Below are 16,442 nucleotides of genomic sequence, written 5' to 3'. Positions count from 1 at the left end.
AGAAATAATCGTGGTTTTTTTTTTTCCTTGTCCTATTTTTTTTCAAACCTGATTTCTACTTTGATTCCTCAAGTCTCTGAAAGGCTCCAATTACATTTGAAATTTAGAATGGATTATAATTTTTTAAACCCCAAATATAAAGAAAAATGGAAGTTAAAATACCTACCTATTGCTTATGCATGCTGTTTAAAAAAAAAAAAGCAAGCAATTTAATTTAGATGTAAGTTCCTTGACGGTGAAGTTTCTGATAATCTGATGGGCAATTTTTCATTTTAAAAGAATGTTACACTGTGTAATGGAGTCTTAAAATGTCCACTCTATATTTGCTAATGACTGTCTTAAGTACTGAAATTGTGCTTCTGAGTCAAAATAAAGCAGGGTGGGATTATTTAAATAACAAGTATCTCTCTGCCATGATTGCTGACAAAAGAAACATGGTATTTGTAAGAGCTTAAATACTGAGCAGGCTCCTGGGAGGCTTGTCCCTATTCCCATCCTGCTCGTGTTAGAGAGGAAAGAGAAATGGCGAAGGGCCCTGAGTATCACCACAACACAGGCAGGTTAGCAAGGAAGCAGACATGGTACCAAGTGCAGTCCCTACTCTGGGACGGATTCTCTTCTCTACTGGCCACACCCTCCTTCCTACATCACATATTCATGATTCTCCTCCCTCCCCATAAGACTCTACTACAGCAAGGCCTGAAAAATCTCTCACTGGCCTCTGTGAACTCACTCAGGGCTGCTCTCTGTGTGTGTTTCAGCCATCACAGTCTTCCTCTCTGCAGAGGAGAAAGCTGCTTCCCTGCTAGGCCAGGACAGGCTGTGAGTGAAGTACTCAGGAACCCCGCTGACTCCTACAGGCTTCGCAGTACCCCTCCAGGGAACTGTCCATGGCCATGTCTCTGATGGACTTGTGATTGAATAAAAGGCTGCTCCTGTATGAAGTCCAAAACAGAGTAGTTGATGGGCTCTTGCTTTAATCACAAAAATAAGTTGGTTTTGCAGTGCCCTTTCCCTGAATAAATGCTTCAGGAGTTGTGATGGGACCCATGAGAGTTTATCAGAGTTTAGGGGGTTTGTATCTAGTGGTTTTGAGGGGGAATAATAAATCAATGGAAGGCAGAAAGCATATGGTATGATGTAGCGCATCTCTTACTTTGGATAAGCTAACTTCTAGTGTAGCTATTTTCACCTACACTACAGAACTCCACATCAGATCATTGCAAAGGTGAGTTCTAGTCGGAGTCAGGACACTGAATAGCCAAAAGTATTCAATTTTCCAGAGTGGATCATGAATTCTATTAGTTGATTTATTTTTTGTGGATGCTTTGTTATTGTTAGGAGGATGTTTCTATTTTGGTATTTTGTTGTTGTTGGTTTGGGGGTTTCTTTGGTTTTTGTTGGTAGTAGTGGTGGATCCCAGCTCAAATGGACTAAAATATCAGAGAAGTAAGACCAGGAGAAAAATGAAGGTCCAGTGTAATGAGTAACCAAGTGAGATAGATGGGAAACCTAACTTCCCCTAGTTGGTAGCTGTAAAATACTGATTCATTTTGGTTTTATTCTTTGTCATCTTTTAGAGAATGCTAAGAGGTCCAAACATGAACAACAAAATGAGGAGGAATTTAAATTTTCAATTTTCAATGATGAGCCAGTAATTCATGAGAATATATCTTTTTCTTTTTTTTACGGTCATGGGGCTTGAACTCTTGGCCTGGGTGCTCTCCCTGAGTTCTTCAGCTCAAGGCTACCAACTTACCTCTTGAGCCACAGCTAACAAGAACATTATAGCTAAATTGTTTGGTGAACCTACCTCTCAACATAAATCTGAAAGGGGCAACACCTGGTCATTTCTCTCCTCTGTATAGCTTTCTCCTTTCTGCCTGCAAATCAGGTTAGGACAGGTGTGTGGAACCCATGAACTTGAAGTACTCAACTGTTAAAGGTGGTTTGGGCACCTGAAAATTGAGATTTCTATGTTTGTAGGCTCTGCCACACAAATGCAATTGTCACAAAGAAATGAAACAAAGTAAACTTTAGAATTGTAATTTTCTTCATAGTTTCCTAAGAACAGAGATTATTAACCTTGTTTTGAAGCACTAGGAATATGAATTAGATGCCATGGCATCTTCTTTTAGTTTTAGACTCCTCTTCTGTCTGTAAAAATATTCCTATTGAATTGTTGTCTGGAGGAGAATGAGAACTGTTTGGATAATTCTTCAAAAGATTCCTTGCCCATTTGAGATGAATCTTCCTTGAGTGAAAAGATAAATAAATATATATATATATATGTATGTATCTCCAGTCCTGGAGCTTGAACTCAGGACCTGGGCACTGTCCATGGGCCTCTTTTGCTCAAGGCTAGCACTCTATAACTTGAGCCATAGCTCCATTTCTGGCTTTTTCTGTGTATGTGGTACTGAGGAATTGAACCTAGGGCTTCCTGCATACTAGGCAAGCACTGTACCACTAAGCCATATTCCCGTCCCCTGCATGATATTTTAATTATATTCCTGACCTATGCACAAAGTGCTTTCATCTGTCTGTACATCTGATGTTATTTCTTCTTCAAATTTTGTAATAGCCCAGGTCCCTAGCCATTTCCTTGGGAGGTGTCAATATAAAGAACACCAAGAACTGGGTGTGGTGGCTCACGCCTGTAACCCTAGCTACTCAAGAGGCTGAGATCTGATGATCAAGGTTCAAAGCCACCCCAGGCACTAAAGTGTAAAGTCTGTGAGATTCTTATCTCCAGTTAACCTCTAGAAAACAGGAAGTGGGGCTGTAGCTCCAGGGTTAGGGCAGTAGCCTTGAGTTGAAGAGGTCAGTGACAGTGCTCAGGCTCAGAGTTCAAGCCCTACAACTGACAAAAACAAAACAACAAAACACCAAGAGCAGACACTGGTGGCTCACGTCTGTAATCCTAGCTACTCAATCTAAAAATCACAATTCAAAGAAAGTCCCAAAAAGCCAAGAACTAAAGCTGTGTCTCAAATGGTAGAGAGCCAGCCTTGAGCAAAAATATTATGGGGCAATACCCAAGCACTGAGTTCACAGAGAAAACACGTAAGCCATTTTTTTTTCAGCCTTGGCCTTATTATGCAGGAATTCTGAATGGAACACAGTGTCCTTCTAATCCAGGTGAACTGAGGACAGAACACACATTAGGGAGAGGGATGTACAGGGGAAACTCCCAGCTTATAGTCCCCAGGAAAACACGGAGGAGAATATGATTAGCTTTGCATCCATACAAATATAAATCTCTTATTTGGCTTTACATGATTCAGGGGGAAAAATTACAAATTAAAGAAAACTACATTTGGAGTTTTTTGAAAATGCAACCCAATTATTCACCTCATTGTACAATTGAATACCTGAGTGAGTTTAGTACATGAGAACAGAAGTGTTAATGTCTCAGAAGAAAGTGTTCCCATTGTCAGAACAGGGTGCCAGGAGATGCCCATCCAAACTCTGAATGTCTCCTTCCTTGTAACTCAGATCATTGCAGAGGCTATTTTTTTTACATGTGCTGTCAATCAATATGCCCAGCCTATGCAGCCACTCTCAATAAACACCTGCTGAATGAATGAACTGTGAAATCTCTTCCAAACACTGACATGCAAGAATGTGATGGTGGAAGTGTGTGTTTCAGAGTTAGTCATGTAATATTCTCTGTCAGGAGGCAGAATTGCCTGGGATCTGTCATTGTTTCCAGTGAGGACTTAAAGACTTTCTTGGGGTTCTCAAGAGTGTGATGGCAGTTCCCTAAGGCCCAAATGTGACTCATTCTATTCTTTTTAAGAGCCAGCTATGGATTTCATTTGTTCTAAGTGATGAGGTGGCTACTTTTCTCATATGCATCATTTTGATTTTTACAAATAATCTTCTTGATTGTCTTTGAACTCTTATGAGGGTAATATTATGTGCCACCACGCCCCTCTTTGTGTTGAATTAGTAGCTTATTAGCCTCTTCGTACAGGGTTTTGGACATGGTATTCATACTCTACACCTTGTATAATGTTGTTTAAGGACCAAATTTTGTCAGAATTAAATAAGGTCATGTTAAAAGATTAAAGAAACTATCCTTAAAAAGTTTAAATCTGGGCCAGGAGTTTAGCCTAGTAGTAGATTGCTTGCCTAGCATGCACAAAGACCCAGATTAGATTCCTCGGTACCACATACATAGAAAAAAGCCAGAAATGGTGCTATGGCTCAAATCGTAGAGCTCTAGCCTTGAGAAAGCCCAAGGACAGTGCCTAGGCCCTGAGTTCAAGGACCAGGACATGCAAAAAAAAAATGTTAAATCTTAGCCTGGTGTGGTGGCTCACGCCTGTAATCCTAGCTACTCAAGAGGCTGAGATCTGAGGATCAAAGTTCAAAGCCACCCCAAGCACTAAAGTCCTGGGACTCTTATTTCCAATTAACCTCTAGAAAACAGGAAATGAGGCTGTGTCTTCAGGGTTAGGGTGGTAGCCTTGAGCTGAAGAGCTCAGGGACAGCACCTAGGCCCAGAGTACAAACTCCATGACGCACAAAAGAAAAAAAAATTAAAACCTTCCATTTTGTATATCATTTGCTATTTTTTACACATCCCATGTAGATGAAATGGGTAATAATTCAGATTCTGAAACTATGGTGTGGCTTGATGGTAGAGTACTGCTTAACATGCATGAACCTCTGGGCTTAATCCCCCAGCACTGAAGACAGAGTGAATAGTATATTTGAACTCTTATTTCTTTTCTTATTTATTGGTGCTGGGGATGCAACCTTAGGGCCTTGTGCATGCTAAGCTAAGCACACCAACCTGGACTTGTAGCTTCATCTTTACTCTGACAATCCATAATCTGCTTACACCTTTCTTTGCTCTTAGATCCACTTTTAACTATATCCCTATCACCTAAAACAGTAAATGTGAGAGCAGGGGTGAGGGGTGGGGGGAGAAAGCAGTGTAGTCTCAGGGCCTGGCAGGAGAAGAAAGGAAGCTAACATGTATTGTCAGATTCCTTTGATGGGGTTCTTCTAGTGTTCTTCCAGCCCTGTGGATGACATTCCTAGTTCTTCCTTGTATGTGGAAAAACCAAAATACGTGGAGAGATTTTCATTAGCCCCCAGGTTGGTGTACAATAAGGGACAAGAGAATGATCTCTAAGCAGCTCAGTGGGAGAGGTTTGACTTCCCTAGAAAAACTATTACATCTCTGCAGTGATTTCCTGTTTTCAGCCCCACTCCACCAAGTCATTCAGACTTCCCCCACCAACCCTCCATCTTGGACTTTTGGAGGGAGTTGGTTCCTTCCATTGCTCAATAACTGAAAATGACCTCTCTTTTTCTGCCTTGGTGCTGGGATTCTCTGAGGCAATTCAAAACATAGGGCTTATAAAAGTTAAAGTATTTCTTTTTGTTCTTGTTTTTGGTTTCTATATTGCTATTTGTTGTAGTTGTTATGCTTGTTCTGTTTTTGGCAGTACGAAATTGGAAACCCCAGTCTCCTGCTTGCTAGGCCAGGTATTCTACCATTAAGCCACTCCTTCATCCCTAAAGAGGCAAATTATGGATGTAACCACATTAGAAACCAGAAAGTATGATTATACATAAAAGTATTGGGGCCAGAAGTGTGGCCGAGTGGTAGAGTGCTTGCCTAGCATATACAAAACCTTGGGTTAAATTCCTCAGTACCATATACATGGAAAAAACTGGGAGTGTTGCTGCGGCTCAAGTGGTAGACCACTAACCTTGAGCAAGCTCAAGGACAGCGTCCAGCCCTGAGTTCAAGCCCAGGACTGGCAAAAAGAAAAAAGAAGAAATAAGTTGGCTTTTAAAATGTACTGAGTGAATGGTTCTTCAGATACACATTATTACCTTAAAATACATGAGCATGCTTATTGTAATCAATGAACTTTACTTATGTAGCATGTTACACTTAACAAATGAAATACCTAGTTGTACTTTCATTTATAGGTATCTGTCTGCTTGGAGTGTGAAAATATAAAACTTAGTATTTTGACATGCACCCAGAAAGACAACTGAAAACTTAGAAGTTTGGTTATGACATTAGAAAGGTGATACTAGGTGTTTCCACATCACAGAGAGCCCAGGAAAAACACAGTGCCTTGTGGGAGAGGCAAACTAATGGCCCATTCACACTGACATGTATCTGTCTATGCCTTGAGCTTACACCAGATAAGGTCTTGTGTGCAATAGAACTTCCCTCTTTATCAGGACCTATCTGCTTGAGAAGACAAAAAGTGACTCCTGCCTCCTTGCTGCCCTATATATGAGCCTCCTACCCAGAAAAAATGGCCATCCTGAGAATTTTTGCTGAACATAGACCAATGCCTATGACAGGATTTAAGTGTGACATGATAGTGTTAGCAATGCACTATCTCCCAGTTTCATTAAAGAGGAATGCTATAATAAGGAAATAGAGCCGGAAGTTTGGCCTAGAAGTAGAATTCTTGCCTAGCATGCACAAAGACCTGGGATTGATTCCTCGGTACCACATACATAGAAAAAGCCAATGTGGTGCTGTGGCTTAAGTGGTAGAACTTGAGCCTTGAAAAAGCCCAAAGACAGTGCTCAGATACTGAGTTCAAGCCCCAGGACTAGCAAAAAGAAAAAGAAAATGTAAGTATCTGGTTAAAATACTGTATCTGGTTAAAATTAGATGGAAGCTGGATGCAGTGCCTCATGTCTGTATCCTAGCTACTCAGGAGGCTAAGATCTGAGGATCACAGTTCAAAACCATCCTGAGCACTAAAGAACATGAGACTCTTGTCTCCAATTAACCACTAGAAAAGGGAAGTGGGGCTGTGGTTCAAGGGGTAGGGTGGTAGCCTTGAGCTGAAGAGGTCAGGGACAGCGCCCAGGCCCAGAGTTTCAAGTCCTGTGACAAAAAAAAAAAAAAAAAAAAAAGAATGCCAGTGGTTCATGCCTGTAACACTAACTACTCAGGATGCTGAGATTTAAGGATCACAGTTCAAAGCTGGCCTGGACAGGAAAGTCTGTGAGTCTCTCATCTCTACTAAACTGCAAAATAAATAAAGCCAGAAGAGGAGCTATGACTCAAGTGGTAAAGCACTAGCGTTGAGCACAGAAGCTCAGAGACAAGTTCAAGACCTAGAACCAGCATAAATAAAAATAAATAGGATTGGTTGTATAATTCAAGTGGTAGAGCACTTGCCTAGAATGTTCAAGGCCCTGAGTTCCATCCCAAGCACCACAAAAAATAATAAGTTCCTATAGAGCTAATGTGGTAGTACATGACTATAATCTCAGCAATCAAGAGACTACATCCTGTCCCCCCAAAAAAGCAAAAACAGTGATAACAACAGCAGTGCCAGGAGTATAGGTGAGAGGTAAAACACATGTTTTACATATAGGAGGCCCTAGATTCAGTTGTTAACACTGAATCAAAAAAGGATGAATGAATGAGATGATGAAGTCAGTTGTTCATTCTTAAGTATTAGATGTCTTTTGCTTGTTTGTTTTTGCCATTCCTGAGGCTTGAACTCAGAGCCTGGGCACTGTCCTAGAGCTTTCTCAATGCTAGTGCTCTACCACTTCAGCCACAGCACCACTTCCTGCTTTTTCTGTATAGGTGGTGTCAAGGAATTGAACCCAGAACTTTATGCATGGATAGGAAACCTAGTGATTGTTTCAGTTGGAAGAGTTGCAAAGTTCGGCTACTGTTTAATGGGATACTGTGATTGTGCTACCTGATTACAGAGCTGCCCTCCCTTGGCAGGCAGGACTAAGTCTAATGTGCAGAGACACCTTCCAAAAAGAGCAGAGAAACAACCTGTTCTTTGTATTAAACATAATTTGACCCATAAACTGAAAGTAGCAGCATGAAATTTTCCAGTAAAACTTGTTTAGGGGTGAGGTTGGGGAAAAGGGCCTCCTGGACCAGTTGGGGTGCACAAATCACTTAGAGAAGAACAAAACTAAAGTTATAGTCCTGGAGTCAAGTATGTTTTTCTAAACTAGATAGGAAGATTGAAAAGGAAATGAGAGGTGAATAGATCTAGAAGATAAAGAGGAGTGATTAATTGAAGGACTGAAAAATCATGGGAGGTTCAAAGGAAGAGGCAAGAGGTACCATGATTTCAAGATTTCCTTTGCCTTCTTCATCTCATTGGATATTTACTTGACAGTGAATTAGGGAAAAATAGCCATCCAAAAATCATAAAAATACCTTCTCCTTTGAAGGAAGAAAATTATAATAATTGTGTTGACATTTCTTTTGTGGGGAAATGGGGAGAGGGAGACAGATGACAGATGTTTTCAGAGGTCTCTGTCTGATTATGGTGGTACACCTGTAATCCCAGCTAACCAGGAGGCAGAGATTGGGAGGACTGAGGTACAAGGCTAGCATAGGGAAAATGTTAAACAAGAGTCCCATCTCAGTGCAAAAAAAAAAAAAAAAAAGGCCGTGCATGTTGATTTGTGTCTGTAATCCTAGCTGTGCATGAGACATAGGTGGAGGGATGTTGATCTGAGGCCAGCCCTAGGTAAAATCTGTGAGACACTACCTGAAAACTAATTTGAACAACAACAAAGTAAAGTTAAAGCATGCCTGCAGTCCTAGCTATTCAGGAGGCAGAGATCTGAGGATCACGGTTCAAAGCCAGCCCTGAGACTCTTACTTCCAGTTAACCACCAGAAAACTGGAAGTGGTACTGTGGCTCAAGTGATAGGATGGTAACCTTGAGCTGAAAAGCTCAAGGGCAATGCCCAGGCCCAGAGTTCAAGTTCCATGACTGACAAAAAAAAGCTAAGTGGATATGACTCAAGTGGTAGGGTATCTACCTGGAAAATATGAAGCCCAAAGTTTAAACTGCAGTGCTGCCAGAAAATACAATTTTTTAAATGCCTCTGTGTGTGTGTGTGTGTATGTATGTGTGTGTGTGAGTGTGTGTGTTGTGTGTGGTGTGTGTGTGTATACTGTCTGTCTGTCTCTGCTTCTCCCTCTTTCCTGTTGTAAGGATAGAGAATAAATCATACTCAAAGTATTTTAAAAGAATATTCAAGGTTCTATGATTATTAGAGGTATGCTTTAAAAAAAAAAAAAAGTTGTGTCTCATCTGGAGAGATTTTGCCATTGCCCACCCCAGACACCAGAAGACACTTGATGGTCGTGATTTGTGAAGTTAGTGACATCTTCCACAGGAGGAAAGAGTGGGGAATAGGCTACAGATGAGGGGGGAATGTGGTTGCTTGGGGGCAGGGCTATTTAAAATTGTCACTTGAAGGTCAAATCATCATGGTCCATTTCAATATATTGGACCCATCATTTCCTGTATGTGGACAGGGTACCATGAAGGGAACCGAAAAGCTTCCAGTGGACAGAGTCCAGGCGATGAGGCAAGGGGCATGTAGTACCCAGAGAATAGGGGTGCACAAGAGCCTGTGGGTGGAAATGTCCCCTTCTTACTAGCCATGTAACCTGGAGTGTGTGTCTCTGTGTGTTTTGGCTGAATAATTAAATTACCTCCCTCCTGTCTCAAGTTTATTTTCAATGGAGCAGTAACACCTTCCTGTGAGAGTGTCAAACAAAGGAGAGAATAGGGTGGCTTTGAGGAGTGGGGTAAGTACAGAAAGAGCCCAGCCTGGTGTCCCACCAACCGAGCAGTAGGCAGACAGGAAATGCCTGGTGACCGTGACACATAATTTCTGGAGTGTGGCTTCCCCCAAGAGTTGGTCTCTGGTGACCTGAGTGCTGTCCCCACCCTGTGGCAGGTTACACGGCAGATCCATGAGCATGAGCAGGAGAACGAGTTACGGGAACAGATGTCAGGTTATAAGCGGATGCGGCGCCAGCACCAGAAGCAGCTGATCGCCCTGGAGAACAAGCTGAAGGCTGAGATGGACGAGCACCGCCTCAAACTCCAGAAGGAGGTAGAGACGCATGCCAACAACTCGTCCATCGAGCTGGAGAAGCTGGCCAAGAAGCAAGTGGCTATCATAGAAAAAGAGGTCAGTATGCACCAGCATGCTACCACCAGTGGTAGTTCCTGCCAGGGACAGGAGTGGGTTCCTGCAAGCGGGGAGGGGGGAGCACTGAGTGGGCATAAAAGGTAAAACCTAGTCACATGCATTCTGAGCATCACTCCCTCCATGGTGCTCTGGGTACTAGTGTAGGAAACAGGAGGCTTCTGTCTTCTGGTAACCAAATAGGTCTAGTCCTCTACCTGCCTCACTCACAGTTTGTCCTTTTAGTGAGATAGTCCCAGCCTGTGGCTGGTATACTAAGGTGGGTCACCTTCCCAGTATAACAAAGGATTAATCCAGCCTTGACTTGTGATGTCTACAAAATAGCTCTCTTCCTTATCTACATTCTAAGCTAACTTAGTTTATAGTCGATTTATTTACATTATTTGGTGCTAAGAGTCAGGTCCTCATACATACTAAACATGCAGTCCATCTCTTGACTACACTCTCAGCCCTGGGAATTTAAGTTTTTAAAACAGAGTAAGAGAGGCAGGGTGCCAGCTCATATCTGTAATCCAGCTATTCGGGAGGATGAGATCCAAAGAATCAAGGCTCAGAGGTAACCTAGACAGAATAGTCTATGATGAGACTCCATCTCCAAACCAGCAAAAAGTATGGATGGAGGTGTGGTTCAGATGGTACACCACCAGCTGAACAAGTGTGAATTCAATCCCTAGTATCAGGAGAAAAATAAAAGAAAGACTAAGTTGAAATATCCATGTCACACCTGGTAAGTGTTCAGTATTAAAGATGACTCAGTCACATTGATCACAACTCAACTGACCTACCCAGTCACAAGTTCTCATCAAATTACCTTCCCTGTCATTCCGTGACACTGACCCAGTGTGGAAAAGCACGGGTGCATGCTCCTTCTTGGGAGGACAGTGAGTCTCAGAGACATGGTACCAGGGGTGTCTCAGGAACTAAGCTAAGCTGTCTTTCTCCACATGAAAGGAGAATCAATAAAACATGTCTTTGTTGTATTCAACAAAATATGTTTGTGGTCCACCCTCCTAATTTTTTCTCCATAATTGGGAATGACATTTCTTTGAAGATCTGAACGAGGCAAACAAGACCTCTCTCTTTCATGTTACTATTATCTGTTTCGAAGCTGACTCAGCACTTGGAGACCATGGTCCTGCACACAGGCTGCAGATGGGTTGGAAGCCAGGTTCATGGTCGTCATGTCTGTTGTCTCTGCAGGCAAAGGTAGCTGCAGCAGATGAGAAGAAGTTCCAGCAACAGATCTTGGCCCAGCAGAAGAAAGACTTGACAACTTTCTTAGAAAGTCAGAAAAAGCAGTATAAGATTTGCAAGGAAAAAATAAAAGAGGTAAGGGTACAAGTGTGTTGTGGGGATGGGGGAGACTCCAGGTTTACCACTAGAATGGCGGACACTGAGAAATGCCTCACCTTTCTTCAGGACAAAATTCTAAACCAGCCAAGCCTGGTGGCTCACGTGTGTAACCCTAGCTACTCAGGAGGCTGAGATCTGAGGATCAAGGTTCAAAGCCAGCCCGGACACAAAAGGACCTGAGACTCTTCTCTCCAATTAACCTCTAGAAAACAGGAAGTGGGGTTTGAATCAAGGGTAGGGCGGTAGCCTTGAGCTGAAGATCTCAGGGACAGCACTCAGGCCAAGTTCAAGCCCCGTGACCTGCACACACACAAAAAAATTTTCCAATCCAGCTCATCCCCAGCCTCCCATTAAATCACCAGAAATGCTTATGAAAGCAAATTGCTAAGCCATCCCTCCTCCCAGGTAAAGGTCATGCATCTCTTACAAGTTCCCAGGTAAAGTCTGCTGTTCCTACTCCAGAAGCCACTTTGCCTACTTCAAGCTGCTTCTTCAGATTTCAGCCAAAGAGCTAGAAAATATTTTTTTTCTGGAATATTAGGACTTGAACTCAGGTCCTTTTGCTCACTAACTCTGCTCTAGTCCACTTGAGCCACATATCCTCAGCCTTTTTTTGCTTTAGTTGTCTTTTTAGTTAGGTCTGGAGTTTTTGCCTGGTCTGCTCTTGAACCAAGATCCTCCTATCTCTGCCTCCCTCCCTCATAACTGGGCACAGGTGTATGTTATCATACTAGACCCTGGCTGAGATAAGGTCTTGCTAACCTTTTACTTGAACTGACCTTGAACCACAATTATAGTCATGTGCATTATAGACATGTGCCATCTTGCCTGGCCCAGAGTATTCTTCTCAAACAATAAATCCAGTTATTTTATTCTATTAGTTTCAGATCCAGTGGCTTCTTGTTACTCTTAGAACAGCTCAAAATGCCAAAACATCTGACGTGGTGTACAATCAATCATCCTACCCTTCCACTGGCTTCTCACACCAGTGTTTCCTTTACTCTTAGACTCACTCTTGGCTGTGCCAGCCACAGTAGTGACCTTTCAGTTCCTCAGATGTACCAGCCACCCCCTGCACATGCAACCTCTTCCACCAAGATGCCCTCCCCACCCTCAAGCCCTTCTCAGTTCTGCTCAGTTAAATCTTCCTCCTCTTTTTAGGACCTTGGGTAAGCAGAACTTTGACTCAATATCATTCCCCCAAGAGAGCTCTTCTGAATGTCTCAAGCAGGACAGGTGTCTGGTTTCATAACAGTTTTTTATTTTATGTATTTATTTTTCAATCAGCTGTGGGACTTGAACTCTGGGCCTGGGCGCTGCTCCTAAACTCTTCCACTCAAGGCTCCCGCCCTACTCCTTGAGCCACAGTGCTACTTTCAGTTTTTTATTTTTTTCAATGATGGTTTGAGCTACTATATGTACTGTAAGAGCAGAGTCCATGCCTGGTTTGGGTCTTGACTGTATCACTATGTACAGTCCATGTACATATGGTACAGGAATGTCTGGTTGAAGACCACTGGTGGGCTTTGAACGTTTCCTTGAGGAAGTACAGTTTCATCTGAAAACTTGGATTCCTTCAGGTCTCCTTTCCTAGCACTGATGGGAGAATTGGCTGTAGTTCTGTAGACTTTCCTTCTTAGAAGACTCAGGCGTTCTTATTTGTGGACTTACTAAGTGGACTATGGTTTAATAAGATTCAGTATGTGCCGTTACTTTGGTATATTCTGATTTGTAGGTTAATACTACAGAATTCCTCCCCAACTCTATGTTTATTAGGGAATGAGAGCAAGTAGGTTGGGGTGGGCCTGGGTCCAGGGATCTCTTGCCCTGTGGCTGTAGCCACTGTAACTGCTAGGCTGGACAGACAATTGTGACTGATTCACAATGGCCAAGTGAGAAGTCTGTGATGCTGTAAGGTTTAGGAAACTAGAGAGTGGAGTGGAAATAGCTCATTTTGTTTTTTCTTAGTGATTGACTTGAGACCTTTTTTTTTTTTTGCCAGTCTCAGGCTTGAACTCAGCGCCTGGGCACTGTCCCTGAGGTGTTTTTGCTCAAGGATAACATTCTACCACTTGAGCCATAGTGCCACTTCTAGCTTTTTCTGTTTAGATAGTACTGAGGAATTGAATACAGGGCTTCATGCATGCTAGGCAAGCACTCTACCACTAAGCCACATTCCCAGCCCTTGAGACAAATTCTTACAGCATTGCCACTGGATGACAGAAATAAAATTGATTTTTCATAAGAAATGTCATTTTTCTCAGCTCTTCTTACCTTTTTCCCCCTATACAACATACTATATGAATATGACAACCATTTTGAGCTTTTGTAACACTAGGAAAATTGAAATATTTAGAAAATATTTAGAATCTGGGCCAGGAGTTTAGCCTAGGGGTAGTGCCTGCCTATCATGCATGAAGCCCCTGGTTTGATCTCTCGGTATCACATACATAGAAAAAGCCAGAAGCAGTACTGTGGCTCAAGTGGTAGAACCCTAGCCTTAAGAAAGCCCAAGGATGGGCCTGGAGTTTGGCCTAGTGGTTAAAGTGCTTGCCTAGCATGCATGAAGACCCAGGTTCGATTCCTTGGTACCACATATAGAAAAAAGCCGGAAGTGGTGCTGAGGCTCAAGTGGTAGAGCTCTAGCCTTGAGAAAGTCCAAGGACAGTGCTCAGGCCCTGAGCTCAAGCCCAGGACTGGCAAAAAAAAAAAAAAAAAAAAAAAAAGCCCAAGGACAGTGCTCAGGCCCTGAGTTCAAGCCTGAAGACTGGCAAAAAAAAAAAAAAAAAAAAAAAAAAAAAAAAAAGTTAGAATCTAACTTTAGAAGATTCGCCTGGTAAACAACATTCCAGAGTCCCCACTCAGGTCAGGCATGGTGGCTCTCATCTCTAATCCTAGCTACATATTGCTGAACAACATAGAGAAGTTCTGGAGACTTCTCGATTTATAGCTGGACACAATGGTGTGTGCATGTCAGCCCCAAACTAAATGGGAAGTTGAGCCTGTGGGGATTGTGCTGCCAAGCCAGCTCAAGCAGAAAAGTCCATGAGACTCTACTGAAGTGAAGCTGGGTGTGGTGACACCTGCCTGTCATCCCAGCAACATGAGAAAGTCTAAAAAATAGACAGATCAACTCAAAGAAGCACATGCAGATGGAAAATGAGACCCCATCCTAAAAATAACCAGTGGAAAAAACCAGAGATATGACTTAGTGTGATGATGCCAGCCTAGCGAGCATGAAGCCCTGATTTCAAACCCCAAACCACCAAGGGGTTTTTGTTGTTGTTGTTGTTTTGTTTTGTTTTGTTTAGAGTTCCTACTTGGAATAGCCAGGTCGTGGTGGCTCAAGCCTGTAACCCTAGCTACTCAGGAGGCTAAGATCTGAGGATCACAGTTCAAAGCCAGCCTGAGGCACTAGAGAACAGAGAGACTGTTATCTCCAATTAACTGCCAGAATATGGCAAGTGGGGCTGTGCTCAAGGAGTAGGGCAGTAGCCTTAAGCTGAATAGCTCAGGGACAATGCCCAGGCCCAGAGTTCAAGTCCCATGACGAAAAAAAAAGAGTCCCTGTAGTCCTCCCGCTTCTTTTGGTTTTCCAGATTCAGATTGATATGTGAAAGCGATCAAAGGCCTTCACTTCCAAGTCTTTCAAGGTACTCTGAGAAAAAAAGATGAAAGCCAATTTGAGAAACCTGAGTAGGGCTTTCTGTGCAAAACTTCTATAGCTCCTTCTTAAGTAAAGCTTGATTTGATATAAATATTTAGATATAGAATTCTCAGAATGGTGAGTCTCCATATCTCAGCTGTTGATAGAGCACAGGGATATGCACAAAACAAAATGATACATGATCAGAAATCACTGATTCTTGATTTCAGAATACATTTTTATGGTCCTATGAATCTGGACTTGCAAACTATGTGACTAATGTTGAAACTGAGGTCAGAGCCTGAGCAGAGGATTCACCCGCCTTCCTGCCTCATGCTGGAAACAACTTTCTCTTGATGGCCTGAAGGTTTCTTTCAAGACTTCATAGAACATGTGCAGAGTTGACCCACAGGACTTTCTAGAAAGGCAGAGATAATCAAAATATTATATGATGCCACATGGTAAAACCTTAAATAACATGGATGTCAGCAATTAGGAGATTTCAACTGTGCAAATATGTTTAACCAAATATAGGCCAAGCAAGTCAGTAGAAACATAGAAAAGTAACACATTTTCTGTAAAGGTTGTCTTCTTCCTTTCACCGCAGATTCATATTCTATCTCCTCTGATCACTACCTGGGTTTGTTGTTTATTCAAGGAAATGAATGAGGACCATAGCACACCCAAGAAAGAAAAGCAAGAGCGGATCTCCAAGCATAAAGAGAACCTGCAGCACACACAGGCTGAAGAGGAAGCTCACCTTCTCACCCAGCAGAGACTGTACTACGACAAACACTGTCGTTTCTTCAAGCGGAAAATCATGATCAAGCGGCATGAGGTGGAGCAGCAGAACATTCGGGAGGTATGTTTGGTTCCCAGCCACTGTCTCTGGCTCAAGGGACATTTTGCTACAAGAGGCTGGTGATCTTATCTGCGTGCTGTATTCCTACATCTTCAGCCTTTAGCACAATGCCTGACACACAACAGGTGTACAAAACACATCAGAGACTTCATTTACCATTGGTAAGAGAAAGCTCGATTGCAGAACAGAAAACCAACTTGTCCTAAAGACATTAGAGAATTTTAATGAACATCTAATCTCACTCTGCTGCCACATGACATAGTGAAAGATCAGAAGGGGCATAATAGAGAACTTTGCTCTGTGCCTACCGGTTGAATACTTGGAGTTTTATAATATAAACCCTTAAATAATGGTATGGTGTTCAAAATCAGTTCAAATTCACTTCATTCAGCCAGTCATCTGACACTCACACAGGCAGATGCCAAGGCCCTGGGGCCATTTAGTCTCTGCCTCTGAGAGGCCTTGAGTCTAGGAGGGAAAACAAGTAGCAGGTCAATTATAACCCAGTGCACTGGGTGCCATAATGGACTATAAACGATCTCAGGCACATAGTTGTGACATAGCTCTTGGAGAACTCAGAGCTGGATG

At 42.5% G+C, this 16,442-nt stretch overlaps 1 protein-coding gene across 3 annotated transcripts in view; it reads left to right on the top strand.

Annotated features, from left to right (window-relative positions):
- The window catches only part of Taok3 (TAO kinase 3), a 136,076-nt gene that overhangs the window by 101,018 nt on the left and 18,616 nt on the right, over nt 1-16,442 (top strand). For all 3 annotated transcript variants that reach the window (XM_090320206.1, XM_090320207.1, XM_090320208.1), the window contains 3 exons: nt 9,739-9,975; nt 11,194-11,322; nt 15,651-15,854. In XM_090320206.1, the coding sequence (XP_090176332.1) occupies nt 9,739-9,975; nt 11,194-11,322; nt 15,651-15,854 (570 nt within the window). The remainder of the gene's footprint in view (nt 1-9,738; nt 9,976-11,193; nt 11,323-15,650; nt 15,855-16,442) is intronic.

This window comes from Megascapheus bottae, chromosome 28 (genome assembly GCF_031878675.1).
Source record: "Megascapheus bottae isolate mThoBot1 chromosome 28, mThoBot2.hap1, whole genome shotgun sequence".
Taxonomy (NCBI): domain Eukaryota; kingdom Metazoa; phylum Chordata; class Mammalia; order Rodentia; family Geomyidae; genus Megascapheus; species Megascapheus bottae.
The sequence above is the reverse complement of the archived record's forward strand: the minus strand, read 5'-3'. Positions and strand labels throughout refer to the sequence as shown.